Source organism: Cupressus sempervirens, chromosome 11 (genome assembly GCF_028749045.1).
Source record: "Cupressus sempervirens isolate cs-2001-9-10 chromosome 11, ASM2874904v1, whole genome shotgun sequence".
Classification (NCBI taxonomy): Eukaryota; Viridiplantae; Streptophyta; class Pinopsida; order Cupressales; family Cupressaceae; genus Cupressus; species Cupressus sempervirens.
The window spans coordinates 73,486,635-73,510,823 of NC_143128.1; the positions used below are offsets into that span (position 1 = coordinate 73,486,635).

At 33.5% G+C, this 24,189-nt stretch overlaps 1 protein-coding gene across 1 annotated transcript; it reads right to left on the minus strand.

Annotated features, from left to right (window-relative positions):
* Nucleotides 1-11,307: 11,307 nt before the first annotated feature.
* Nucleotides 11,308-19,351, minus strand: LOC149528296 (cytochrome P450 81Q32-like). The gene is made up of 2 exons (XM_089811967.1): nt 18,325-19,351; nt 11,308-12,231 (listed from the first exon to the last, which is right to left on the minus strand). The coding sequence occupies exons 1-2, from the start codon at nt 19,237-19,239 to the stop codon at nt 11,590-11,592; spliced, it is 1,557 nt and encodes a 518-aa protein (XP_089668093.1). The 5' UTR covers nt 19,240-19,351; the 3' UTR covers nt 11,308-11,589.
* Nucleotides 19,352-24,189: the final 4,838 nt, after the last annotated feature.

A 24,189-nucleotide genomic window follows, 5' to 3' on the forward strand; every position in this document is an offset into this window, starting at 1 on the left:
CTTTCTAGTTTCCTTTTACTCACATACCCATTTCATTTCATATCATCATCTAAAAATTGTGTCAACCTAAGCTCTTTATTATGCCTAGTTTTTCAATTCATTCATTCATTTAGAATTCAACAGTTATATATATTTTGTGTTGGAATCATAATCCATTAATTTTGATTTTTTTTTTTTCAAGTGATACATGCTTGAAATATTCAATATATTGTATCTAATTATTTTGCAATATATTTGAAAATATTAGTCACATTTATATCTAGAAAACACAAAGTTTACATGGACATTTTCTTTTTCTTTTAACAATTGCTATATGAGATAATTGAAAGGTTTTATGGAGTAATTGAAGAAGTGGCTTGTAATCCATTCTAGGGGATATGTTCAAGTTGAGCCTTCTTTTTTCCCTTGCTAAATTCACTTGGTCTTATTGAAATTTAGTAAATGTGATAAGATAGTAGAAGTATTCTTTATTTTACTGCAAATAGAAATGTTGACACTCAATTATCCATTTGATAATAATGCAACCAAAACATAGTAAATAATGAACATGATACCCTAACTAGGGTTTGATAGATAAATATAAGTTAACACAAGTAAGTCACAAAATATGAAAAATTAACTTTTACTTAAGAAATGAAACCCCAACAAAGACTATTATCAAATGTATTTAGAGTAACAAATTTTTTTATGTAGTTGTTAAAGAGTGATGCCTTTGATACAAAACACATAATTCAAACTAGGATTAAAACATAAAATAAAAAATAGATTGATAATCACGAATGAAGGCAAAACTTAATTAAATCAAACTTAGAGTCTCATTTCACAAGTTCAATTACTTAAACAATATGAATTACTAGTGACAATAACAAACTAAAAACAAAGTTAATGTAGAGATACAAAAGGAAAATACAATTAATAGATACCTATGATTCCTAAAAAGAGATCTTCAAAACCTAATTTTACAAAATATCCTCATCAATTACTTAAAACTATTGTATGATTATCAAGATGAAAATTAGTTCACAGTGTTGTACCTAGCTTCTTTGAGATAGGGTTTCAAATGATCATAATACTTGACATGACAAAATGAAGCTCTTGTCAAAGCTTTACATGTCTTTATTAAAGGCATGTCTTATTAGCCTTTAATTTAATATAATTCCCTTTGGCATTTATCATATATACAACACAACCTAGCACAAAGTGATAAGGTTTGTACTAATCAAAACATCAAACCTCATAGCACAACCAACCCAAAGGCTTGCTGATTTGACTTTATCAAATTTCCAAATGATTCACTTTTTATGTCTATGATTTGTTAACAATAGGCAAATTGCAGGTATGTGGCTGAAATTTTTATTCATTTTTGCAACAATGGATATACAATAAATTTTTTGTTCATTTTTCCATGATCTAGGATGATGATATGTGCATACCGAATGTTGAGTGTCTGTATAGAGTACTCCAAAATCATCCATTTAATACCTTCATTTGTACACAATATCCTTCTAGTTTATTTCTACTCACATGCCCATTTCATTTCATGTGATCATATGATCTTGCCCCACCCATTTTTTCAATTCATCTATTCATTTAGGATTCATGAGGGAATATATATTTTGTCTCTTGTTGTGCCCTTGTGATCTATGTCTTTGTAGTGATCTTTTTTAGTGGAGAAGGAAGAAAGGGAAAATGAAAATGAAGGGTCTTTTTGGCTATGTGTATAATGTAATGCCTACCCTTAGTTTACTTTCGGTATTTTATTGCTGAACTCTTTTAGGCTAGCTTTATGATTATGCTTGATGATTAACGATATTTTCTTTCTAGGTTCTGGATATTATTTCATACTCAGTTGATTTATGTGATGGGTTACTTAGATGTTTCATGTGTTAAGGATTATTTGGATGATGATACATGTATGCTCATACATTGATTTCAGTTATTTCATGATGATATTTAGATGGATTATTTATATGCGGTTCTATGGTTACTTACCCCATACTTGCATGTGTATGGTGTACTTGTCTATTTTACTTTATGATTGATGTTTTTGATGTGGTTGAGGGAGGGAGTCGTAGTCACTTGCTAGTCAGGATCTACACGATGCACTACTTCCTATCATAGTTGTTTAGTTTAGAATATATGCATATGTACATGTGTGGATTTTATGTAGATTGAAGGTACTGGTATACGCTATCGTAATATCTCAATGGAAAAAGAGGGAAGATAATTCTTGAGTCCAAATCCTAATCTTAAGCCAATTGTCCTAAAAAGTAGGACATGTATCGGAGTTGTCTACCTTTTTGAATTCGCCAAGTAAATTCATGATTTTGACCCTTGACTTTGATCTAGTATTTTGTACTTTATAATGAGTTTTCATATTTAGTCTTGTGGGTTTGTGATAATTTTCTATTATAATTAAATCAAATTAAAAGAGTATTTAATGATTTAATTTAATGAAAATTTTATTAAGAAAATTCAATATTTAATTATATTTAATTAATTGAAAAATTAATTAAATAAAAGAATTAAATTTAAAGATATAGTTAAAGTTTTATTTAATTTAATAATATATATTTAGGAGTTTCATTTTTATAATAAACTCTAAATATTAATATTATTTAAATTAATAAATATTTTATCAAAAACATCTCGAGAATTAATTAAAGAAAGAAAGAAATTGATTTAATAAAGATATTCTAATTAAATTGCAAAAAGGTTACACATGAAAATTAAAATATAATAAAGTAATTAAGAAAAAGGGTTTTTGTGTGATTGCACAATCGAAGCCCTAAATTGGGGAATTTTTTATTATTGGGAAATTAGAGTCCATTTCTCCATACCGGGATTTGGAGGAGCAATTTATGAGAAGAAGGTTTTTCAGAAAAAAGGCGATCACTTGTGTGCTCTGTGCGTCTGTCGTTTTAGCATTAGATCTAAGTAGAATCTCGTGGGTTTTTTGCAATAGTTTTTTCTGTTCTTCGAATTCTTTGTATTCTTTGTGACTGGATAAATCTGTATTCTTCATGTACAGATAAATCTATAGTTATAGTTTTAAATTGGGTTGAAACCCTTGTTGTAAATTTTAATTGTTCTTTGTTTTGAGATTATATGTATATGATTTGATAATTGGAAACCCTCGTTGTAAAATTTTAGAGAATTGTATTTAGATACAAATAGGGTTTGTGAGAGAATTCCAAATTGTTTTATACAAATTCATGTTATTATCCCTGTTCCTCCCATCATTTATTTGGGAAAATCTTTTTAAAAATGATATGTGTGTGTGTGTGTGTAAACGAAATTTAAAGTGGGGGGGGGGGGGGTGTGGCAGAGATTTGTTTGTTTTAATTATTTTTAATAAAAATAAATAAATAAAAATAATTGTGAGTGGGAGGCGGGCCACCACACCCCACCTCCCCTCCTCTCCCCACACTAACGACACCTTGTTGTGCACATAGTAGATTTGCTACGGCAGTAGCAGGTACTGTTGTTGATGCAATAATACTCTGCTACGGTTGCAACAGACTGCTACAACAGTGATTGTACAGGCCGACAAGCCTTTAAAAATGCTTTATTATTTTTTTTTTGTTAATTTAATTTTATTAGATTTAAATATTAATCAAATAAAATTTATTAAATATAGTTTTTATTAATTAATTCAATCAATATGTTTTTGAATTATATTTAATAAATGTTATTAAATCTAGTTTTGGTTAATTAATCTAATTAATATATTTTAAATTATATTTAATTAATTAATATTAGATTTTATTTAATAATATTAAATAAACGTTTATTAGATTTTTAAGTAATGATTATGGGTATTAATAATTTTTTTAATTAATAATTTGATAATTATTATTTAATTTGTTTTATAGTTTTAATAAAGACATTGATTTTGTGAGTTAGTGTTGATTGTGTGATCGGTTTTGAAAAGGGAAAATGGGTTTCAGTTATATGGGAAATCTGTGAACTTTATCAAGTTGAGAACTGACAACGAAATGTAAACTTGAAAATCTATAGTGAAATTTGAACTTGTGTGTTTTCAAAACTGAATGAATTATGGAAGTTACATTGTTATATACTTTTGTGGTGTTTGTTGTATTGTATGATTTAGGGTTCGGGTTTTGACTTAGTACTGTGACCAAATCAAGATTTTTATCAAAGGCTTTAGGGAGTTTGGTTCTATGATGATGTTATGTACACAATCTTTTATACCTGACCATGGTAATGTGTCACATTTTGTCTATGATGAGTTTTGATTATTTTTGTTTAATGCTTTCCAGTTGCTTGTATAGAATTGGGGTGTATGATGTGTTTTTCTGATGTAATCTTTGAGTCTTTGATCAATTATTTTTTTGATGTTTTCGAATTTCTTATACAGAACTAAGATGAATGGTGTGATTTCTGGTGTAACCTTTGAGTCTTCGATTAGTTCTGTTAGGATGATTGTATTGCTGAAATCAATGATTTTCGATCAGTGATATTTCAATGCTTTCTAGTTGCTTGTTTAAGAATTGATGTGTATTTTATGATCTTATGAAATCTTCTACTTTTAATGAGCTTAGAGTAGGTTATTTGTATGTCATGTTGGGAAGTGGCTTGCCATGGAGGTCAGAGCCCTAAAGAGGCTTCCTAGGTAACCCATTGTAGGTTATTTTAATAAGTGATAACATTTCATTAAATGAGAGTAAAATGAATCAATAAGAGTCATTTCTCTTCCTTGGCCATGCCTCGAGTGCTAGTATAGGCTAGGATGAGAGTAGAGAGGATGCTTGGTTGTGACCTTGCTTCGTTAACATGCCTTGTTAGTACGAAAGGATACTAGTGCCACATAGAGTCACTAGGGGGTCAGAGTCCAGTGCGGTTGCCAGGGTAACCTTAGAGTTGGCTCATGCGATGAAACTTCCCTACTTACATAGTAGATTTCCTACGTTTCATTGTTGCCTCTAGGTTTAGATGTCATTTGTGTCTTGGTACCTTGAGTTAGATTGCTTTTAGGTTTTCCTTGACCTAAATGTTGGTTATGACTGTTAGTATTGTTATCCTATTTGGGACTTGAGACTATCTCCTCAGTGCGGTGGGAGTGGACCATTTAGGTTTCACGAGGTCGGGTGGTTATGCTTTTTACTTTTACCATTGAGATTCGACAGTTTGATGCCAGTGCTGGAGTTTCGTGTTCTGTATTACCTTTCATTATGTTCTTGTGTACTATGATGGATGGTTATACTCTATTGTATTGTATTCAATTTCATAGATCTTACGAGATGATGTAATCTATTTTATGATGTATATTCTTTCAACCTTTCATACCATGTGACTTGTACAATGGATGATTGTGCATTTTGATTATTGCCAAGTGGTATCCTATAATTGTATATTATTTATATGGATTCATACCTGTAGTTATTCTTTGGTCTGGATTTGTTATATATTGGATTTAGTTTTAGTTAAACTTAAATGTGATTCAACATCATGGGAGCATTAAGAGATGTAATCTGTTTATGTGTTGCTTATGTATGTGTGTATGTTATTGCTTCCGCTATATTATATTTGTTGTTGTTAAGTTATTATCTTTCAAAAAAACATGTTCGGCAAACTTGGTGAAACTTTAGGTTAATTTCTTTTGGGTTCTCTGGTGGGGTGTTACATATAATCCCACACACCATTTGATCTCGAGTGATGATATGTGCATACTAAATGTTGAATGTCTATATGGAGTCCAAAATCATCCATTTCATACCTTCATCTGTACACAATGTCTTTCTAGTTTCTTTCTATTCACAGGCCCATTTTATTTCATATGATCATCTAAAAATTGTGTCAATCTAATCTAATTCATTTCTATGAATCATTGTTTTCATTGGCTTACACACTCAATTTTTTTCATATTTTCTTGGAATTATCTTCATTTCTCATCACCATGACAAGGAAATTTCAACATTATCCTTATTATGTAATAAGGGTTTGGTACTATATTCTTTTATAATGATTATAGTACTTTGATATATAATCAAGTACTTTGAAGTATAGTAAATTGTCAAAGGAAGATAGTTTAGAATTTTGTTTATGATATCTGCTTGTTGGATGGTTACCAATCATATTTGGATTTAAGAGGTGATACTTTGTCAATATAAGGAGAAGATAACATTAATAAGATTATATATGCAATGTTGTTGACTACCATAAAGGGAATATTGACAGTCCCAAGTTGCAAAAATCGTCATTAAAGAAGATTGATTGTGATATTTGGTGTCAAGAGAAACTTGAATATTACCCGTTGAATAAAGATAAATTAGTGGTGCATTGATCATGATATATGCTACAGAGATTTATGAATACTAGGAATAGGATAGGGATATTCCTAAGATTTTGTGATAGTCACATCTAGGAAGTGAGTACTTTTGGAATATTTAGTTGTCTTTATAGTTAGAAATGAAAGTGTAATTATAGTTGCTATATGTATAAAATCAGATTGTGGGGTTTTGATTTATAAAGCAAGGCTATATTTGATGAGAAATAGATGGTATATTGATAGTGTTATAACTCATGACCTCATCTAGTTTTTCAATTCATTCATTCATTTAGGATTCAGTAGTGAATATATATTTTGTCTCTTATTGTGCCCTTGTGATCTATGTCTATACAATTATCTTTTTTCAATGGAGAAGGAAGAAAGGGAAAATAAGAAGGAAGGGTCTTGTATAGATAATGTGATTTAATCATTTTTTGTAGCATTTTTAGATTGACTTGACTGGTAATGACACATGTAGACATTTTGATGTTTCATACGAGGTTTGATATTAATATGCATGTCAATACCGAAGGCATTTTCTTACAACTAGATGGAGTATTTTTGTGATTCATAAAGGACTTGAATTAGGAGATGTTGTACTCTTCTCGAGGTAGGATCTTAATCCATGTAATCATTTTCAGTTAGTGTTATCTATATGCATCTAATTCCACCACTTAGAAGATGTATATATGATTATATACCATAGAAAAGAAATATGACACGTGAATGAGGATAGACCTCTCACTTAGCAGGGAGAATGGAAATTGAAGACTCTATAGGATGAAATTCTCAAGAAGAAGAAACTATCAATTAGAACAAAACATATATGTATAGATCCCAATTGGTAAAGAACTAATATTTATAATTATGTAAATATGCTAGAAGGATTGTTTGTCAATGGATAAAATGTTGATTGATATAGGTTATCTTTATCTGAATAAGATAATTCTACATATTTACTACCCAACACACCTACTATCATCATTGAGACCTTACTTACAAGGTTTTGTTCATGTGAATAAGGTAAGTCTAGTTTCTTTCTACTTTTGACATGCTCATTTCATTTCATATGATCATCTGAAAATTGCGTCAATCTAAGCTCTCAATACATCAATTCATTCATTCATTTGGGATCTAGGAGTGAATAGACATTTTATCTCTTGATGTGCCATGTGACTTTGTGATTAATGGTAACACAATGTGTAGTTGAGCCTGCTCATATTAGAGATAAAGTTTTGATAGTATATTGTAAAGAGATTTTCTAAGTACATCTAGGAATATATTGGTAATTAGACAGTTTGCATCAATGAGCTTCACTAGAAGAAGATATTAGGCCACAATTTTGGATTATGGTAGAATAACGAGTCTACATAATGTTTGCTAATGTTACTATAATGGTATGAGTTTTGGATAGATAAATGGAAGTCAATCTATTATCACATAGGAAGAGTACACGAGAAAGGTTAGATAATTTGGCAAAGGTATTGAATTGTCCTGACAATTCAAGAACTGAGTAATGTAGGGACAACATCTTAGATGTTTACCCTCGCTTAGTAGATTGTGATAACAAGTGTTTGATTTATGTGTTACTTATTTTGTTTATCAAGCTGATTGAATAGAGTTAAGGAAAATGGTATAAAGGGAGATCCTTTTGATATGTGAAGTATGATATGATTATGCTATGTTGTAATAATGTTATATGATCTTTGTTTATGTTGGATAAAGTATGTTTTGATGGTCAAATAATAGGAGTTATTATATGGTGCAGGGCATGTAAACCCTTGTTTTTGGTTTGGTTTGTGTTTTTTGTTTTGTTTTGAGGCTTTTTGTGACTCTAACCAAGTCATTGTGGTGGTGTTCTTAGGCCAAGTTGGTTTGGCTAAGCCTTGTCTAGGTGTACTAATGAACTCTGGGTGGACACTAGGTGGTCAAAGTGGGTCAAAGTCTGTACAAGTCATTGGGAAATGGAATATGACTCAACTAAGTGCTAAGTAGTGATTTTCTATCTTGTCCAAGTGTTTGGAACTCTCACAATGCAAAGTTGATCAATTATTGTCAAAAATTGTAAAAAGTTGCTAAGTTGCCAAAAGTTGCCAGGTGGGGTCTAAAGGGCATAAATGAGTATTTTGGTTGCCAGGAGGCTAAGGTATTCCTAATAACCTCTATTGGATCTAGTTATATCCATCCAAAAAGGTTTCAAGGGTATAGAAGTCAAAAATGTAAAAAATGCCAAAGTTGCCAACAACATTGCAAAGTTGTTTGACAACAAATTTTCCATTTTTCTTGAAATGACATGGAAAAGAAGGAAAATGGTTGGTGCAACTGAACCAAAACCTTGGGAGGCCTTATAAGACATGAAAGGATCAATATCAAAAGGTTGGACGTTGGAAAAAGATATATTGCATTTGAATACAAACATTTTTGAGCATTTTTCCCTTTAAAGTTTTTAGTTTTTGCAATGCAAGATCAAACCAACGGATTGATGGCTGTAGTTTAACTTTAGATTCAATTAGTTCATGATAGTACAATATTTTTTTCTTCAGTAAGTTTCCTTTCAAGTGTTCATTTGTTAAGGTTTTGAAAATTATTTTGGAAACACCCTGTTTGTTGGTCTTGCCTAGGCAACCCACACAAAAACAACTCTCCCATGAGTTCGCACCATCGAATCATCATGAAAATGAGGGAAATAGGAGAGGACATCACGTACATAATGTAGTATAAAGCTTGGGCCCTGAAAATGAAGTTTTCTATTTTTCCAATGATGCCCTAGGCAATTTTGTGCACTTGGCTAGGGAATCACAGTGCTAAAAGAAGGAACAAGAAGGTTTGAATGTTGTTGAAACTTCAAACCAGACTTGGAGAAGGTAGAGGGACAAGAAATGAAGCTTTGTGCTAGAGGAGAAGTTTCCAAGATCAAATTCGCTACCCTTATGAAGAGGCCCTAGGTGATGCTGCAATTTTTGCTTGAAACCCTTGTATTAAGGCTAAATTCTTGTTTTCTATTGTATGAACACCTTGACAACCTAAAACCTGTAAAATATTTGAGGTCTTCCAAAAGGGTATTCATAAATCAAATTTGTTTGCCACCTTGCTAAGGGAAGTTTTGAGATATTTCTTGTTTTGCCTGACTAGGAAATGGGTATTAAAACCTTGCAAAGAAGGATACCAGGAGTCTAGGGAAGGTCAAATATGACTTGTGGAAACCCTCATCCCATCAAAAAGGAGTTATAGTCCATTTGGTTGCAAAATGGTGTATGGAGGTGCCTAGAAAGAGTACCTTGAAAAGGAGCATGTGAGCAATTCATTGATGTTACTTTGGTAGGAGTTTGTGGAAGGATCTAATAAAGATCTTCTATTGGCTGGGGTTGAGAAAAGAACCCTATTAGGCTGAGCATTGGCCTAAGAAAGTCCTAAGAGAGTTAGGACTAAGTGTTAGCAACCTACCTTGTGTTACATCATTATATAGGCATGATCAAATACATGGAACACACAAGGACTAATCAGATATTGAAGAAATCAACATAGTCAGTTTTGGTAAAGTTTTTATACCACTTGTGTAAGTTGAATATAATTGTAAGAGCAATGAGCTCATTTTGTTATACAACTCATAACAGGGTTAAGACATCCAAAAAGTTTGAATAATCTAAGAAGGATACATGTACTAAATATATGTATTAGACTCCTAATAGGGTCAAAACCTCTTACAAGGTATTTTTGATTAGTGCATCATTTTGTGGGTACTAGTCCCACTAGGGTTATCCCTTGGCAATGGTTTCCCTAGTTAACAAAATATGGTGTTATGAATTTTTGTGGAACGTTACTTATTTCTATTCAATTTATTCGGTTATACATGTTTATGATTAATTGCTGAAATTCAAAGTTGGGCATGAAGTGTTGGACCTCTCTTAGTATTCCGCATTTCTAACGCTTCACATAGTACAACCTCCAATTACATAAAAAATAAGATAGCAACTCTCATACTAGAATCCAATTAAAGAACTAAGTATCCAGATCAAGAGAATCCCAATTAGAGACACTCTATCCTTTGAGGGGTCTCTAAAGTCCATTTGAACAAAAGAGATAGAGATGAAGAACTAAGATAAATAAAAAATTTCAGTACCAAGAAAGTCAAATGACAAAATTTAAATTCTGGTTATTCAAAACAAAATTTAAATCATAGCATAACTCTCTACCAACCTAGTCAACAAGTTTTTTGTAAAGCAGTGAGAAGGGCACTGACTTCCATTTTACAATTGCCCATGCTACCAACTCACAAATTTGAGTACTAAAAAAACTCAAAATGACAATAAGGATGATCAAAATTCTGATTATTCAAAATAAAATTTAAATCATAGCATTCGTTTCATAAATAAATTTCTAATACCCCAATCAACAAGCTTTTTGAAGCAATGCGAAGAACACACGCTTCCATTTTATTATTGCTAGTGCTACCAACTCCAATAGCTATTGAAAAGGGAAAAATGCACATTATTAGAACTATGAATGTTAAAGCCTCCAATCCAAGTTGGGCAACAATTAGCATTATAGGAGCCATCAATGTTAATATTGAAAGCTCATTGAGAGGAGGAGCATGAACGACCAACTCTTAGATGCTATAGGAAATAGGAAAGTTTCCCATTAACGAGGTGTTGATGTTTCTTAAAAATATGGCCATTCCTCTATAGTCAAATATATTATAGAAGAGAATTAGGATGAATACCCTAGACCACCAAAATATGTGATAGTTTGAGGACAATCCATAGCCCAAAGCTCAGGTTCCTTATAGATAAGGAGGAACACAATTATAAAGGTAATAATTTGTATATTTATAAAACAAATGTATACATACCATTCAAATCTACCAGCAGCATACAAAATACAAATGGAAAATAAAATGATGATTGCAAAAACTTGTGTCTTAAGCTGGAAGGATCTTTTACCAGGAGTACATTAGTATTAACTTTGTTACTGTCTACAACTAAATATTCTAACATTCAAATAGCACTTCTATAGAGTACATTAAATCCCACAAAAGTATATTATGATATTGTTGTGCCAGTTATAATTTTTGGAAGCAATAATATGGTAAGACAAGCTTAATTAGCCTCTACAAGTTTTCTGGAGGGAAAAATACAGTATGCTTTCCTGGGGCAATCTTTCTATATAAAATATGGAAGGATCTCATTTATCCCTTCAATTAAGCTGAAACTTATCTATAATTTGTGTCTCTGATCATATGAACAGGATAGTTTTTTCAAACTTAAGCCATACTAGAGAAAGGGGAGGAGTTCGAATCTCTAGACTTCTTGCTGGTATAAATGTTGGGAAAGACGAGGCTTGATGGTAACTTCCAAAGGCATTGCCCTTGGCATTGTAAAACTGATCCCTTCATTCACATCAGTGGCTCTTCCATCTGGAACGAACCAGTCAAAGCTCTGCAACAATCTTGCAAGGGTTGTTTGTACCATAGACAATGCCAAGGAAGCACCTGGACACCCTCTTCTCCCTGCCCCAAATGGAATCATCTCAAAGTCATTCTCTCTCATTTGCGCAGTATCTATCTCTACTCCCTTCTCCATAAAACGCTCTGGTATAAATTCCAGTGGCTTATTCCATACTTTTGGGTCCCTATGAATTGCCCATGCATTTACCATTAGGGTTGTTCCTGCAGGAATATGGTAGCTTCCCACTGTGCAATCCTGAATAGATTTGTGTGGCAACAACATAGGCGCTGATGGATGAAGACGTAAAGTCTCTTTAACTATTGCTTGTAGGTATGTTAACTGGGTGATATCTGATTCCTCCACCAATCTGTTTCGTCCAATTTTAGAGTCAAGTTCCTCTTGTGCCTTTTTCATTACTTGGGGATGTTGCAATAACAATGAAATTGCCCACTCTAGGGCAACTGAAGATGTATCGGTCCCTGCATTTATCATAACCTAACAAGGAAAACAGATAAAAATCAAAACTTCTCAAAAACTCTAGTTAGTTATAATGCTTTGAATATTCAGATATTTCATTGATAAAGATGTCATAATAAATCATATGAGTTTAAACATGCTAACAATTTATTTTTTCTGTTCTGTAAACCTCAATAATTTTGATTGTGTTTCTCTTGCAGTGATTGGTTTCTCACTGCAGTGTCTGTTGGTTGCTTTTAATTGGTTGTGTGTTTTGTGCTGTTTCATTGGCCTGTCCCACTGGTATTTTGCTGTGCTACTCACTGTAAATTCTGTTGGTTGCTTGTAACTGGTTATGCGCTTTGTTATTTTGTGATTGTTTTATTGTTGTTTTTTGGGCTGTCCCTGTGGTATCTCGCTGTGCTAAATGCTCCTCCTTTCTAATTGTAAAAAGATTCAGTGTCTTGTCAAAAACCTACTCAACTTATAAAAACATTTTTTTTCTTACAATTGCTGTCAAGAGTTTCTCATATACTTCCCTTCTAGGCACTGGGAAAAACAGGACATATATGTTTTAATCCAATTGAGAGCTTGAAGGATCAGATTGATGTAGGTGAGGGAATTTATTCCGTGACTAAAGCCAGTTTATCCTTTGATGCCTTCTCCAATTCTGCAGGTCAGTTTACTGACTATTTTTTTATAATTAGATTATCAATCTCAAATAGACAAATTGATAATTTGATGTTCAGAACATAATCTAAATAGAATATTTTTACCACTCTATAACCATCGACATTTCCCACCTTTTCGTTGCTCTCATTTCTTGGGTGTATTAAGCTGACTTCCTCTTTCTCAGTATCTTCATTGATACATCCTAATTATGATTTTATATTATTTTGATTTTCTATTGAACTTATTCATGTTTGGCTGACTTCCTATTTTCTCATGCACATCCTTAGTATCTGTCAATTGTTTCATTTGGAAAATTAATTGTTCTAGTTAATACTCTTTATTGAGCTCATTCGATTTCACGGAGTATTCTCAACCACTTCAAGGATCCAAGAAACAGTATCCTGATATTCACATCACAAGCATTTATCTTCTCAACCATCTGTCATGGAAAGAGGAAGAAGTAACGCTCATAACCCAAAATTTTGGTAGAGAAAGGTAAAACACAGTTCAATTTGCTCGCATTAGCTGGGAAAGTCTGAGTTACGACTCTTTTCTTCTACAGCAGGGATTTTCTGCTTTTTTGGGGTGGGAGGACTTGGAAGGGTATTTTTACTATTCTGAGGTAGAGAAATGGCAGGTTTTGTTGAATGGGTTTCTGATTGAAATGATATTAAGAATGAGATCAAAATAATTACGATCCTCTTGTCAGTGATTGAATGAATGTTGGCTAAACAATATTCTGCAGGGTTTTTCATTCGTACACCTGTGTTTCTTGTTGATGTTTTAGACTTTCTAGTATTTTTCCTGTTTATTCCACCAGGGCTAATTTATATCATGTTTATGATGTTTGTGTTGGATAATACAGTTCATGACTGAACTATAATTGTGCCATGTACATGTCAATAATGAGCAGTAGTCATGTGCAGTGTTCCCCCATTTTCTGTCAATAGTAACATTTTAGCTGTCAATTTTTCTTTTTAAAAAGACTATCGAGTCTTTTGCACCTATAAGCCTCTAAAATTTGTACTCTATTGATGAATAATATTTCTGAGCTCTGCTGCTATTTTATGCTCCTCCTCTCAAGCTATTTTTTCAATACTTATTCTCCTCAACCATCTGTCATGGACAGAGGAAGAAGTAACACTCATAAGCCAAAATTTTGGGAGAGAAAGGTAAAACACAGTTCAATTTGCTCGCATTAGCTGGGAAAGTCTGAGTTATATCTGTTTTCTTCTACAGCAGGGATTTTCTGCTTTTTTGGGGTGGGAGGACTTGGAAGGGTATTTTAACTATTTGGAGGTAGAGTAATGGCAGGTTTTGTTGAATGGGTTTCTGATTGAAATGATTTTAAGAGTGAGATCGAAACTAATTATGATCCTCTTATCAGTGATTGAATGAATGTTGGTTAAACAATATTCTGCAGGGTTTTTCATTCGTACACCTGTGTTTCTTGTTGATGTTTTAGATTTTCTAGTATTTATCCTGTTTATTCCACCAGGGCTAATTTATATCATGTTTATGATGTTTGTGTTGGATAATACAGTTCATGACTGAACTATAATTGTGCCATGTACATGTCAATAATGAGCAGTAGTCATGTGCAGTGTTCCCCTGTTTTCTGTCAATAGTAACATTTTAGCTGTCAATTTTTCTTTTTAAAAAGAATATCGAGTCTTTTGCACCTATAAGCCTCTAAAATTTGTACTCTATTGATGAATAATATATCTGAGCTCTGCTGCTATTTTATGCTCTTCCTTTCAAGTTATTTTTTCAATACTAATTTGGTAGCATAACAAATGATAGTCGTATCAGTCTGAAGGGAAAAGTCTTGACCTGTGTTGAAGTTTGGAGCATTGTTTATGAATCACCTACGTATGCTGCACATAAGTGGCCTCAGCCAGCACCATTTGGGTCCATTGCTGCACTTTGTTGCCAACCATCAAGAATTTGAGAAGACTTCTGCCAATTCAACTCTTATTGGCATAATTTTACCTATTGTTGAAGAACGATTCCATATAAAAGGTTTTGTTGAACATGAAAATTTCTTCTATTTTGAAGAGGCCAGTATTTTGAAGACAGGGAAGGATGTAGTATAAGATCGTTGGTTACTCAATAATATGGAGTGATTGTGGATAAGAAAAACTATACCTCATTGAGATTATAAGGCATATAGGTGAAGATTGATGTCCATATTATTCAATGATGATCTGAACACTGGAAATCCAGTATTATACCTTTACAAGGGTGCTGAGAGACTTTGGTGTGTAGTGATGTTGGGCCATTGGATGTAAATAGGTGATTATATTTGCAGGGCAGATCTTAACACAGGAAATTCAGCATTATACCTTTACGAGGATGATGAGAGACCTCATGTGCAACTATGATGCAAACCAACTCTTGTGATTTAGGAGGCACAATCAGACAGATCCTCCAGATGTGGGAGACATGCCTAACTGCATTCATATAATTTAGGAATAGCATTTAAGTGTTTCAAAGACATGGACACTAAGTCTAGACAGAGTCCTATTAGATGCGTGTCTTTTTCAGTAATGAAACTTAAGGCTAGTAACATGTCAGGAGGCAGAGAGTAAAGCACGGATGCACTGTGCGTCTCTTTTGTATAGACTTCTATATGCCTTTTATCTGAAAATATAGGATTTTTCGTTGGTTTTCTTGGATGAAGAAGACTGTTTTTCTATTCATCACTGTATGCTGGACTCTGTGGATGGGCTCTTTTCTCACTGAATAAGAGAAGTGAGGGTTTGCATCAGTTTGGTATTAGAGAAACCTTTCCTGCGTTTGTAAGTCACCATGTTCTATATTAGTATCTGTCTCTACTCTCTCCATTTTCCCTGAGATTGTCCCTTCACCACTTTCACCTTATATCTGTGGGTGTAACATTTTAATTGTGTAGAGCTGATAAAAAAGTTACACCAAAAGCTCGAGCTTTCAATGAATGTCACAACAGCCAGAGACAAGGATCCACAGGAGGTGGTTAAGCACATGTCACAAATCCATCGGTCTATGTTCAACAGTACTTTCACCTAGAGGGGAGGGAGGCACCAACCTGCCAACAATCTTCCCCCTCAGCATGACCTGAGGGATTTGAACCCATAACCCAAGGGATTTGAACCTATAACCCAGTGCTTTGATACCACTTGTTGGAATCAGCGTTGTCGTTACAACAAAAGCTTGAGCTTTCAATTAATGTCACAATAGCCAGAGACAAAGATCCATGGGAGGCGGTTAAGCACATGTCACAAATCTATCAGTCTATGCTGAACAGTACCTTCAACTAGAGGGGATGGAGGCACCGACCTCCCAACAGAAAGGACTGCTACCTGAGTGAGCCTCAGCAACAGGAATCTAGATTAGAATACTAGTGCTTCTATTGAATTAGGAGAGTCCCAAGAGAGGAAGTTGATGAGTGGCTGTTTGATCTATATTAAGTGTTGAAGTAAAAGTAAGAAGGCTATTGTCTCGGCAAAATAAAAGAAAGAGGGGGTCTTAATGTTTGTCTAGTCTCCATCCCCAAGTTGTCTGCCATTACCTATGATTTCTGTCAAGAAGGCAGCAGCTGTAGTAGAAGAAAAAGTTTTAATTGAAGCATAATTGATGCAGACTGAGTTTTTCAACTAGGAATTCAAAGAACCTTTAAGCTTTGCAGGTCAAGAGGGTTGGTGAAGGATGTGCACTGAAAGATGGAATTAACAAGTAGATAAAAGATAACAATGGTGATTAAAAAGAGATTGTAGTGAAGGATACTATAGAAATTAGTTGAATTGCAGGGTTGGATGGTTTAGTTTATGTTATTTACATAAAGGAGTATAAATAGAGGGATAGTTGCTTCAAATTAATCAGCAAAGGAATAGAAAGAGCGTCATAATTAATTAATTAGTTTGATTTGGAGAGTTGGCTGAGCAATGAGTGGCGATGTTGGCATTGTTGGTGGCCTCCTACTTCATGGAAGGACAATCTTATTTCCAGGCTGTCATATATAGGAAGCTTATGTTCATATTTGAGATAACTTGAGCTCTGTTAGACAGATTGAGAGAATTTTTTTTTGTAGTTTATAATTACAGCTGTGTCTTTGTATTTTTGGGTTGTACATGCAAATATGGATTGTTATCATGACTTGAAAACGAGGATAATCAAGTTCGAGGAAACAGTAAGTAAAGACAAAGGAAGAAGTTAACAAAGAACTAGAAAAGAAAGATTGAGGTGAAGGAATTTAGTACATGTTGGAAGATAATGAGCTATGCAGAAAATAAGAAGCCAAAGAGAGAAATGTACAACAAAGGCAATTAAGATTGGAGAGAAGGTGACAGAGAATTGTGAGGATGAATACTCACTTTGTAGGCAAGAGTCATTCTCAAGCGGAAAGCCCTTAAGTCAAGGATCAGACAAGGAGTTGCATTGTTAAAGAAGGGAAAGATAGAATCCCTGGAAGAGTTAGCAGAAATTTTAGAGGAAAAAGACCTTTGCATCAGATTTACCAAAAGTTACAAAAAGCAGAAATAGATGAATGGTAAGAAGGAGATATAGTTGAGTTTGATGGAACTGTTAAGTTGTGACCACAAAGAAGGGGAAGACATTGAATAGTGTCATGCAGAATGAGAAGAGTTTGAAGACTGCAGTGAAAAAGAATGCAACCTATCACACGACAGGCCCTGAAAATTTGTAGTAGTGGAAATAGGCAACGTTGGAGAGGAAGTTGTAACAGAGATGGTGATCTTTGCGAGCCCCATATGTGATGAGGATATTTTTGGTTTTACAGAACACAAGTCACCGGAAGAAGCTAGAGGATTGAGTTGAGAATCCCACGAGTGACAAAGGAGTAGATCATCACTTCCCTAAGGAGGAAACAAATGATTAAGAGAGAGGAAAGATATTATGGTATAATGGACTTTTTTGTGGACAACATCACACTAAGCTTCAAACCTCGTAAAATATGAAATGGAAAGCATACCTAAACAACTTAACACAGAAGAGGCGAAAGCACTTTTGGGAGGTTTCTAATTCCCTTAACTTTATTTCTGTTTTGACTGGTTTATGTGCAGATGCAGTTGGAGCTAGTATGAGTGATACAAAGAGTAATTGCAGTTTCCAATGGAGGAAGACTACTAAACTTGGAGCTGGAAAAAGAGGAAGAAACCCAGCTTGCACATGAGAAGGATCTTTATTTCAAAGAGTGGTTGAAAGAGAGAAGGAAAAGATGTAATGACTTGAAGAGATATCAAATTTTGTCGAAGGGAACACCGTAGCTGGATTACTGAAATTGGAAGGATGTATCTATCATCTATTCTGTTACTCTTTCCTAGATGTTTGATGTGGTAGCATCTTAGAATTGTTATTATGGTTCTTTAGTCCTAATATAAATCAAATAATGATCTCCAGTGTGCACAGGAGATTTTATGAACAACTAAAAGTACCAAAACTAATAAAGGGGAAGCAACTTACAAGAGCAGTAGCCTTAATAAATGCATCTTTATCAGGAATTGCTTCAGCGTTGTTCTCTGCCTGTGAGATCAGCACATCAATAAAGTCTTCAATTGCTCTTTCCTCTTCTAATCCTTTCTCCCTGTGCTTCTCCAGAATTCTCTGCATATAAAAGTCCAATTGTGTTTGTACCTTCTTCATAGCTCTCTCATACCCGTGCAAATCAAGCCACTTCAACCAGGGAATATAATCCCCAATACAAACCACACCTTTTAAGACAGATGTCTCTTTAATCAGGCGGGTCATCAATTCTACCGAAATACCTGATTCCTCTCCAAAATACCTCTCGTTGACGATCATGGCTATCAGGATGTTAAAAGTCAGTTGGGACAAAACACTTCTCATGTTTATAACGCTCTGCAATTTTGACTGTTGAAACAGAGAACTAACTGCCTTAGAAATCTCCTTCATTCTCTTGGGTCTAAATGATTGGATTCTTTTGGAAGAAAGAATCTCAACTACACAGATTTTTCTAGCATTTCTCCAGTAAGGGCCATAAGGAGCCCAGCCCAGCATGGAATAATTGTAAGCCAAATGTTGTCCATGTGCAAGCAGGGGGCGAGAAGCAAAAGCACTGTCATTTACTGTAAAACATTCTTTGGCCAAGTCTGAAGAAGTTATAACCAAAACAGGCCGGCTACCAAATTTCAGATGCATAATAGGCCCATAAATCGATGAGAGTGAATTTAGAATCTGATGCATTGGCCTACCTTTATCTTTGATAAGATGAAGGTGACCAATTACAGGAATAGCTCTGGGGCCTGGAGGAAGACGACCCCTATTCTTTCCAAGGTTTTTTAGCAGAACTGTTGTCACAAGAAAAATTGTTGCGGCTCCAACCAGAATAACTGATATGCTAGAAAATATTATGTCCATTGCTTCCACCTGTATGTTTGCTAAATCTTATGCAAGCAATAAATATTTTAACTTGGGACTGAGATTTCTGCAAAACATACCCCAAAAACAGTTCTATTCAGGCAAGCGGCACAGGGAGGAGACTGAAGGAGCCATCTTTTATCAGATAGTGCACAGAGTCTCCGAAAGATACACGCATACACGTGTCTTTTATCAATTAGCGACAGGTATATGTGTCAAACTGACGGTGAAAAATGTCTGGGTAGGTAATACATCAAACATTGTTATTATTATTTTATGCCATCAAATACTCTCATGCCATGAAAGTTAAAACAAGCACAGCAATTCAGAACAACAATTGTGAATAATAACAAACAGATAAAAGAATAATGATGTATAGAGGTCAAACAGTTTATGAGGCTTATTAGTTGCTAGCAATGAAAGAATGAACAATAATGTCTATGAGGCCAAATAGCTTATGGGATTCAAATGTTGCGAGCATTAGCAGCTAGATTTAGCTTGGATCTTCTGCTGTATAACTTGGTTAGAAATCTGCCATCTTTGTGATCTTTTCTTCTTCAAACAAGTTTCTTTGTGATCTATTCTTCTTCAAACAAGTTTCTCATAATGTTTACTTTTGATATTGATATATTAGTGTAATTCTCCCTAATATTTTTGTACTCTGAACACTCTGTGATCACCTTAAAAAATAACATCTTTTATTGATCACCTTACTGTTTTGTTTTCTTGTCTAAGTTCGCTTAATTAAATGTATGAGAGTAATGACCTCACTGAATGAAGATTGAAAAATGAGAAAAATTCTCCGAAAATATCACATCGAACAGTAAGAAGATAAAGTTGAGCCAATTAGCAAATGGACGAACCAGTGAAAGGGACTCAGAAAGAAATTGGTGCGAGTGTAAATAATTAAGTAGGCAAGATTCCAATGGAGATGAATGAGTGTAGCAATCTCAACAAGTGCCATGTAATGGCTGTATTAGTATATTAGTATTATAGTAAAATAATAAATATAAAATATAAAATAAATTTTCAATTAATTAAAAAGTTTGTTAAAGTCAAATATGAGTTTTATAATTTATTTTAATATTTAAAAATAATATTGTATTAGAAATAAAAAGACATATTAGTATATTATTCATTTGGCTTTTAATTATTTATAATATCATTTTCTAAAATATTTTATTTTTATCATTTTATTATTAAAATTATATATTACTAAATTGAATGATTATAACTACAAACTACTTAAGGCAAGAGCCTACAACACAAAGGTAAATTGTGAGCTTCTTAATTGGGAGATCTAAATCTACTCAAGCTTAACTAATAATCAAAATAATTAATCACAACAAATAATAATAATTAACCTTGGCTTCACCTATTATCGATAAAAAAAAAACAAAAACTACAAACTACTTAAAATAATATGTAAATAAATAAGAAATCAAATTAATTCACAATTAAGGTTAAATAATAATTGAAAAATAAATAATAATAGGATATAGTAAATATTTATTTAAGCAACATGATTCTTGTCAATGGTAATTTCATTTTCATTTTCAATAATCTTATTTTTTGACGTGAAAATAAATTCATCTATTCCTTTGGAAAATCTCAATGGATGGAAAATTGATGATTTAACTTTGGATTCCTTTTTATGTAGGAAACTTTATAGTTTAATTTAATAAGTGTTAAATTTTAGTTAGAATAAAAATTTGAAAAGAAATAGATATACTTTTGTAATTAAAAAAAATCAAAATCAAAAGAGGGATTAAAATTTATTAAAACATAAAGAAACAAAATAATATTGATTAACAACTTGATAAAAAATAAGATAGATTGGGGACAACTATCTCTTATTAACATTATTTCAATCTTGCATGTGTATTGAAGCCTATTTAGTCGAACAACCAACAACACCACTCCACCCTCAAGGGATGTGTGTAAAATGAAAAAATCAAAAGACCTGTGTAATTGAAGAATGTAATTAATTGCCAAAGCGAACTGCTAGCTACCATCCATAAGCTCTTGCCTAGTTAGCAAGATCACAACTACCTAAGGATTAGTCTCAGAAATAATCTTGTGCCAACCATGAACACAACATACCTCCATTCAACTCACACTTAGCCATAATTATCTCTTCTAAAATGTGAATAATTTTTCATCATAGGCACATCACCTCAATCCTAACATCTTGAAAAGTCTTCCCATTCCTTTCCAACCTCAAATTCAAGGTCCAAGGTTCACTTTTGCTCGTTCAAAGTTTAGATTAAAAACACAAGCTTTCAGTTCAAATATGTTGGTTCATCAGTGCAGAAACCAAGTTCAAGATGCAAATTTTGAATGCTTCAAAACTCGGCTCCATGGTTTAGATTTGCAAATATGAAGTGGGTTCAAAGTTTAGAGTCAGGAGATAAAAAGTGCAGATTTCGAAGCACAGTCTCACAACCCAAGTTTACTGGTTCAAGATTTGAAGTTCAGATCCAATGATTTGAAAATATAGATTTTCAATTATCTGGGCAGGTACACTAAGCCCAAATTCAGAGGTTGAAAGATGTAATGATGTTGAAACTTAGAGGCGAAGTGTTCCTAAGATATCTAGACTGAATGGAAAAATCTATGTTTTCTCATTAGGTTGGCAGACATATTTATCAATATAAGAAAAGGGTAAATGCAACATCCATTAGTAAAATAAAAAGATCATAACTCCTTTACACTTATGGAATGAGTCTGTTATTAATGACTCAAAAAATATTTTAAAGCTATTCAATTGAGGAAATGTCGACAATGTCATGATTTTTGCATATTCCAATCAACAAGCTTTTCAATGTGCACCGAATCATGGATAGCATGATATATGCAAATTGCATTTTGGTGATAGTAGGCCCATGACACACTTGACATAAACTAGTAAAAATTGATGCAAGGATTGAAAAGAAAATGATTGAGTCTGCATGAATCCATGACATGGTATAGAGATCAATTGAGATGTGGTTGAATATTTGGATCAATAGATGTCGTGGATGAGTCCAAATTTTCCATCTTTAGAATGGGATAGCTTAAACATCACACACCAAGGCTTGATTCGTAGACTATAAGTGTTAAATAGTCAAAGCCAACTTATTTTTTCAGCCTCAATTTCTAGCTTAGTGTGTGATGTTTAAGGATGATGCTTTAGAACACATATATTTCTCAGAATGATAAATGTCCAGAGGCCATATATCAGATAACACCTATTAACACTAGTCTCATGAGAAGGTCTAAGTGGCAACAATTACATGTGAATAGCTCTATCTTGAAAATGTATAGGGTGTTGGTGAGATGAAATATTGAGACTTATACCAAACATGTAGGGGTACCTTATGGAAAGTTTAATTGAAATACCATGTGACCATGTTAAAGTATTAGAAGTAATATTGGGTCCTCGCAATTGAATGTTATGAAGATATCCTCTAAACATTTTGGGAAACACCCGATTTGCAAGAATCAAATATAATAACTAAGTAATTTGAAAGTTCTATACATTGTCAAAGGATAGAAAGAAAAATGGTTCTTCTTTCCGGGGTCTACTAGGGAGAAAACATTTTCTAAAATGTAAATGATAGCAGGGAATCAAAAGGGAAGTTAATACTTTTATGTGTGAATGACTTGATGGTTTTTTAGGGGCAAATAATCTTGTGGTTATTTTGCTACATATATGAAATAAAGAGAAAATTATATGCATTAGATCTTGTGGTTTGATTATTTATCTTTTCGATTGATATTGATCTTACGATTTTTTGTTTTATATTTCAAACATGGCTCTGTATTTTCATGTTAAGTCATTTTACCTATTGGTTTATGTATTCATATTCTATGGATTGAGATATTTTTCTCCCTTTGATTTCTCTGCAATAGGAAGGGTTTGATGAATGATCGTGTGATCATTTATTGGTTTTCCTTTTAATTATTCATGTCTACAAACACATTCATTTCATGTTGATGAAGTGAATGGTAATGGCCTTCGCATCTTCAAGTCAAAGACATAATCTACATTCAATTCTTTGAATATCTTCTAGGAAGGAGTTGTACCTCACAATCTAGAGGAGGGTTATCAATCCAATGATAACTCATCCAACTATTGGTAGCATTTTTTCTTCTTCTTGGGCAAATTGAGTAAGCTCTTTTAATCATTTTTCGAAGGAAAAATTGTTAGAGTGGGGTTGCCATTGCATCAAAAGACTGATCTATCGATGCCCCATAGAACCACTTAACTTATAGTACATAGGAGGCGTTTAAGCCCTTGTCACAAATCCTAAGGGGAGTGTTGAACAAATTTCCTACAATCCCCCCCTCAGCATTATCTGAGGGTCTAAGGATTCGAACCAGTGACCAAGCTTTGATAACACTTGTTAGAGTGGGGTTGTCATTGCACCAAAAGACCAATCTATCAATGCCCAATACAACCACTCAACTTATAGTACACATGAGACGGTTAAGCCCTTGTCATGAATCCCGAGGGGAGCACTAAACAAATTTCCAACACAAATCTATTTGCCTACACATGTCAAAGAATTAAGGAAGGACCAATAGCCTAAGAAACATAAAGAAAATAGGTTTTAGGAGGGGGGTACCGTAAGTGATCCTAGAAATTAGACAAAGAAGAAACATGTTAGCAAGGGAGGCCCTTGACACTCCACCAAAATTGTCAAATCTTCTTGACAAAAGAGCATTAAATGAAAATATGAGCAACAAACTACACAAAATACATATTGAGGGGCCTTGAAATCTATACATGCAAAGATTATCCTAGGTAAGATAGTGATTGTGAACCAACCATTTGAAAAAAATGTACTTGGACTAAGAGAATTTATTCCAAACCCACTTCTGTTAGAAATAGATAATATTGAGAGGGGGGTGAATCAGTATTCTACAAACTTATTCCCGCAACTAGATATTGTTTATTACTTTACA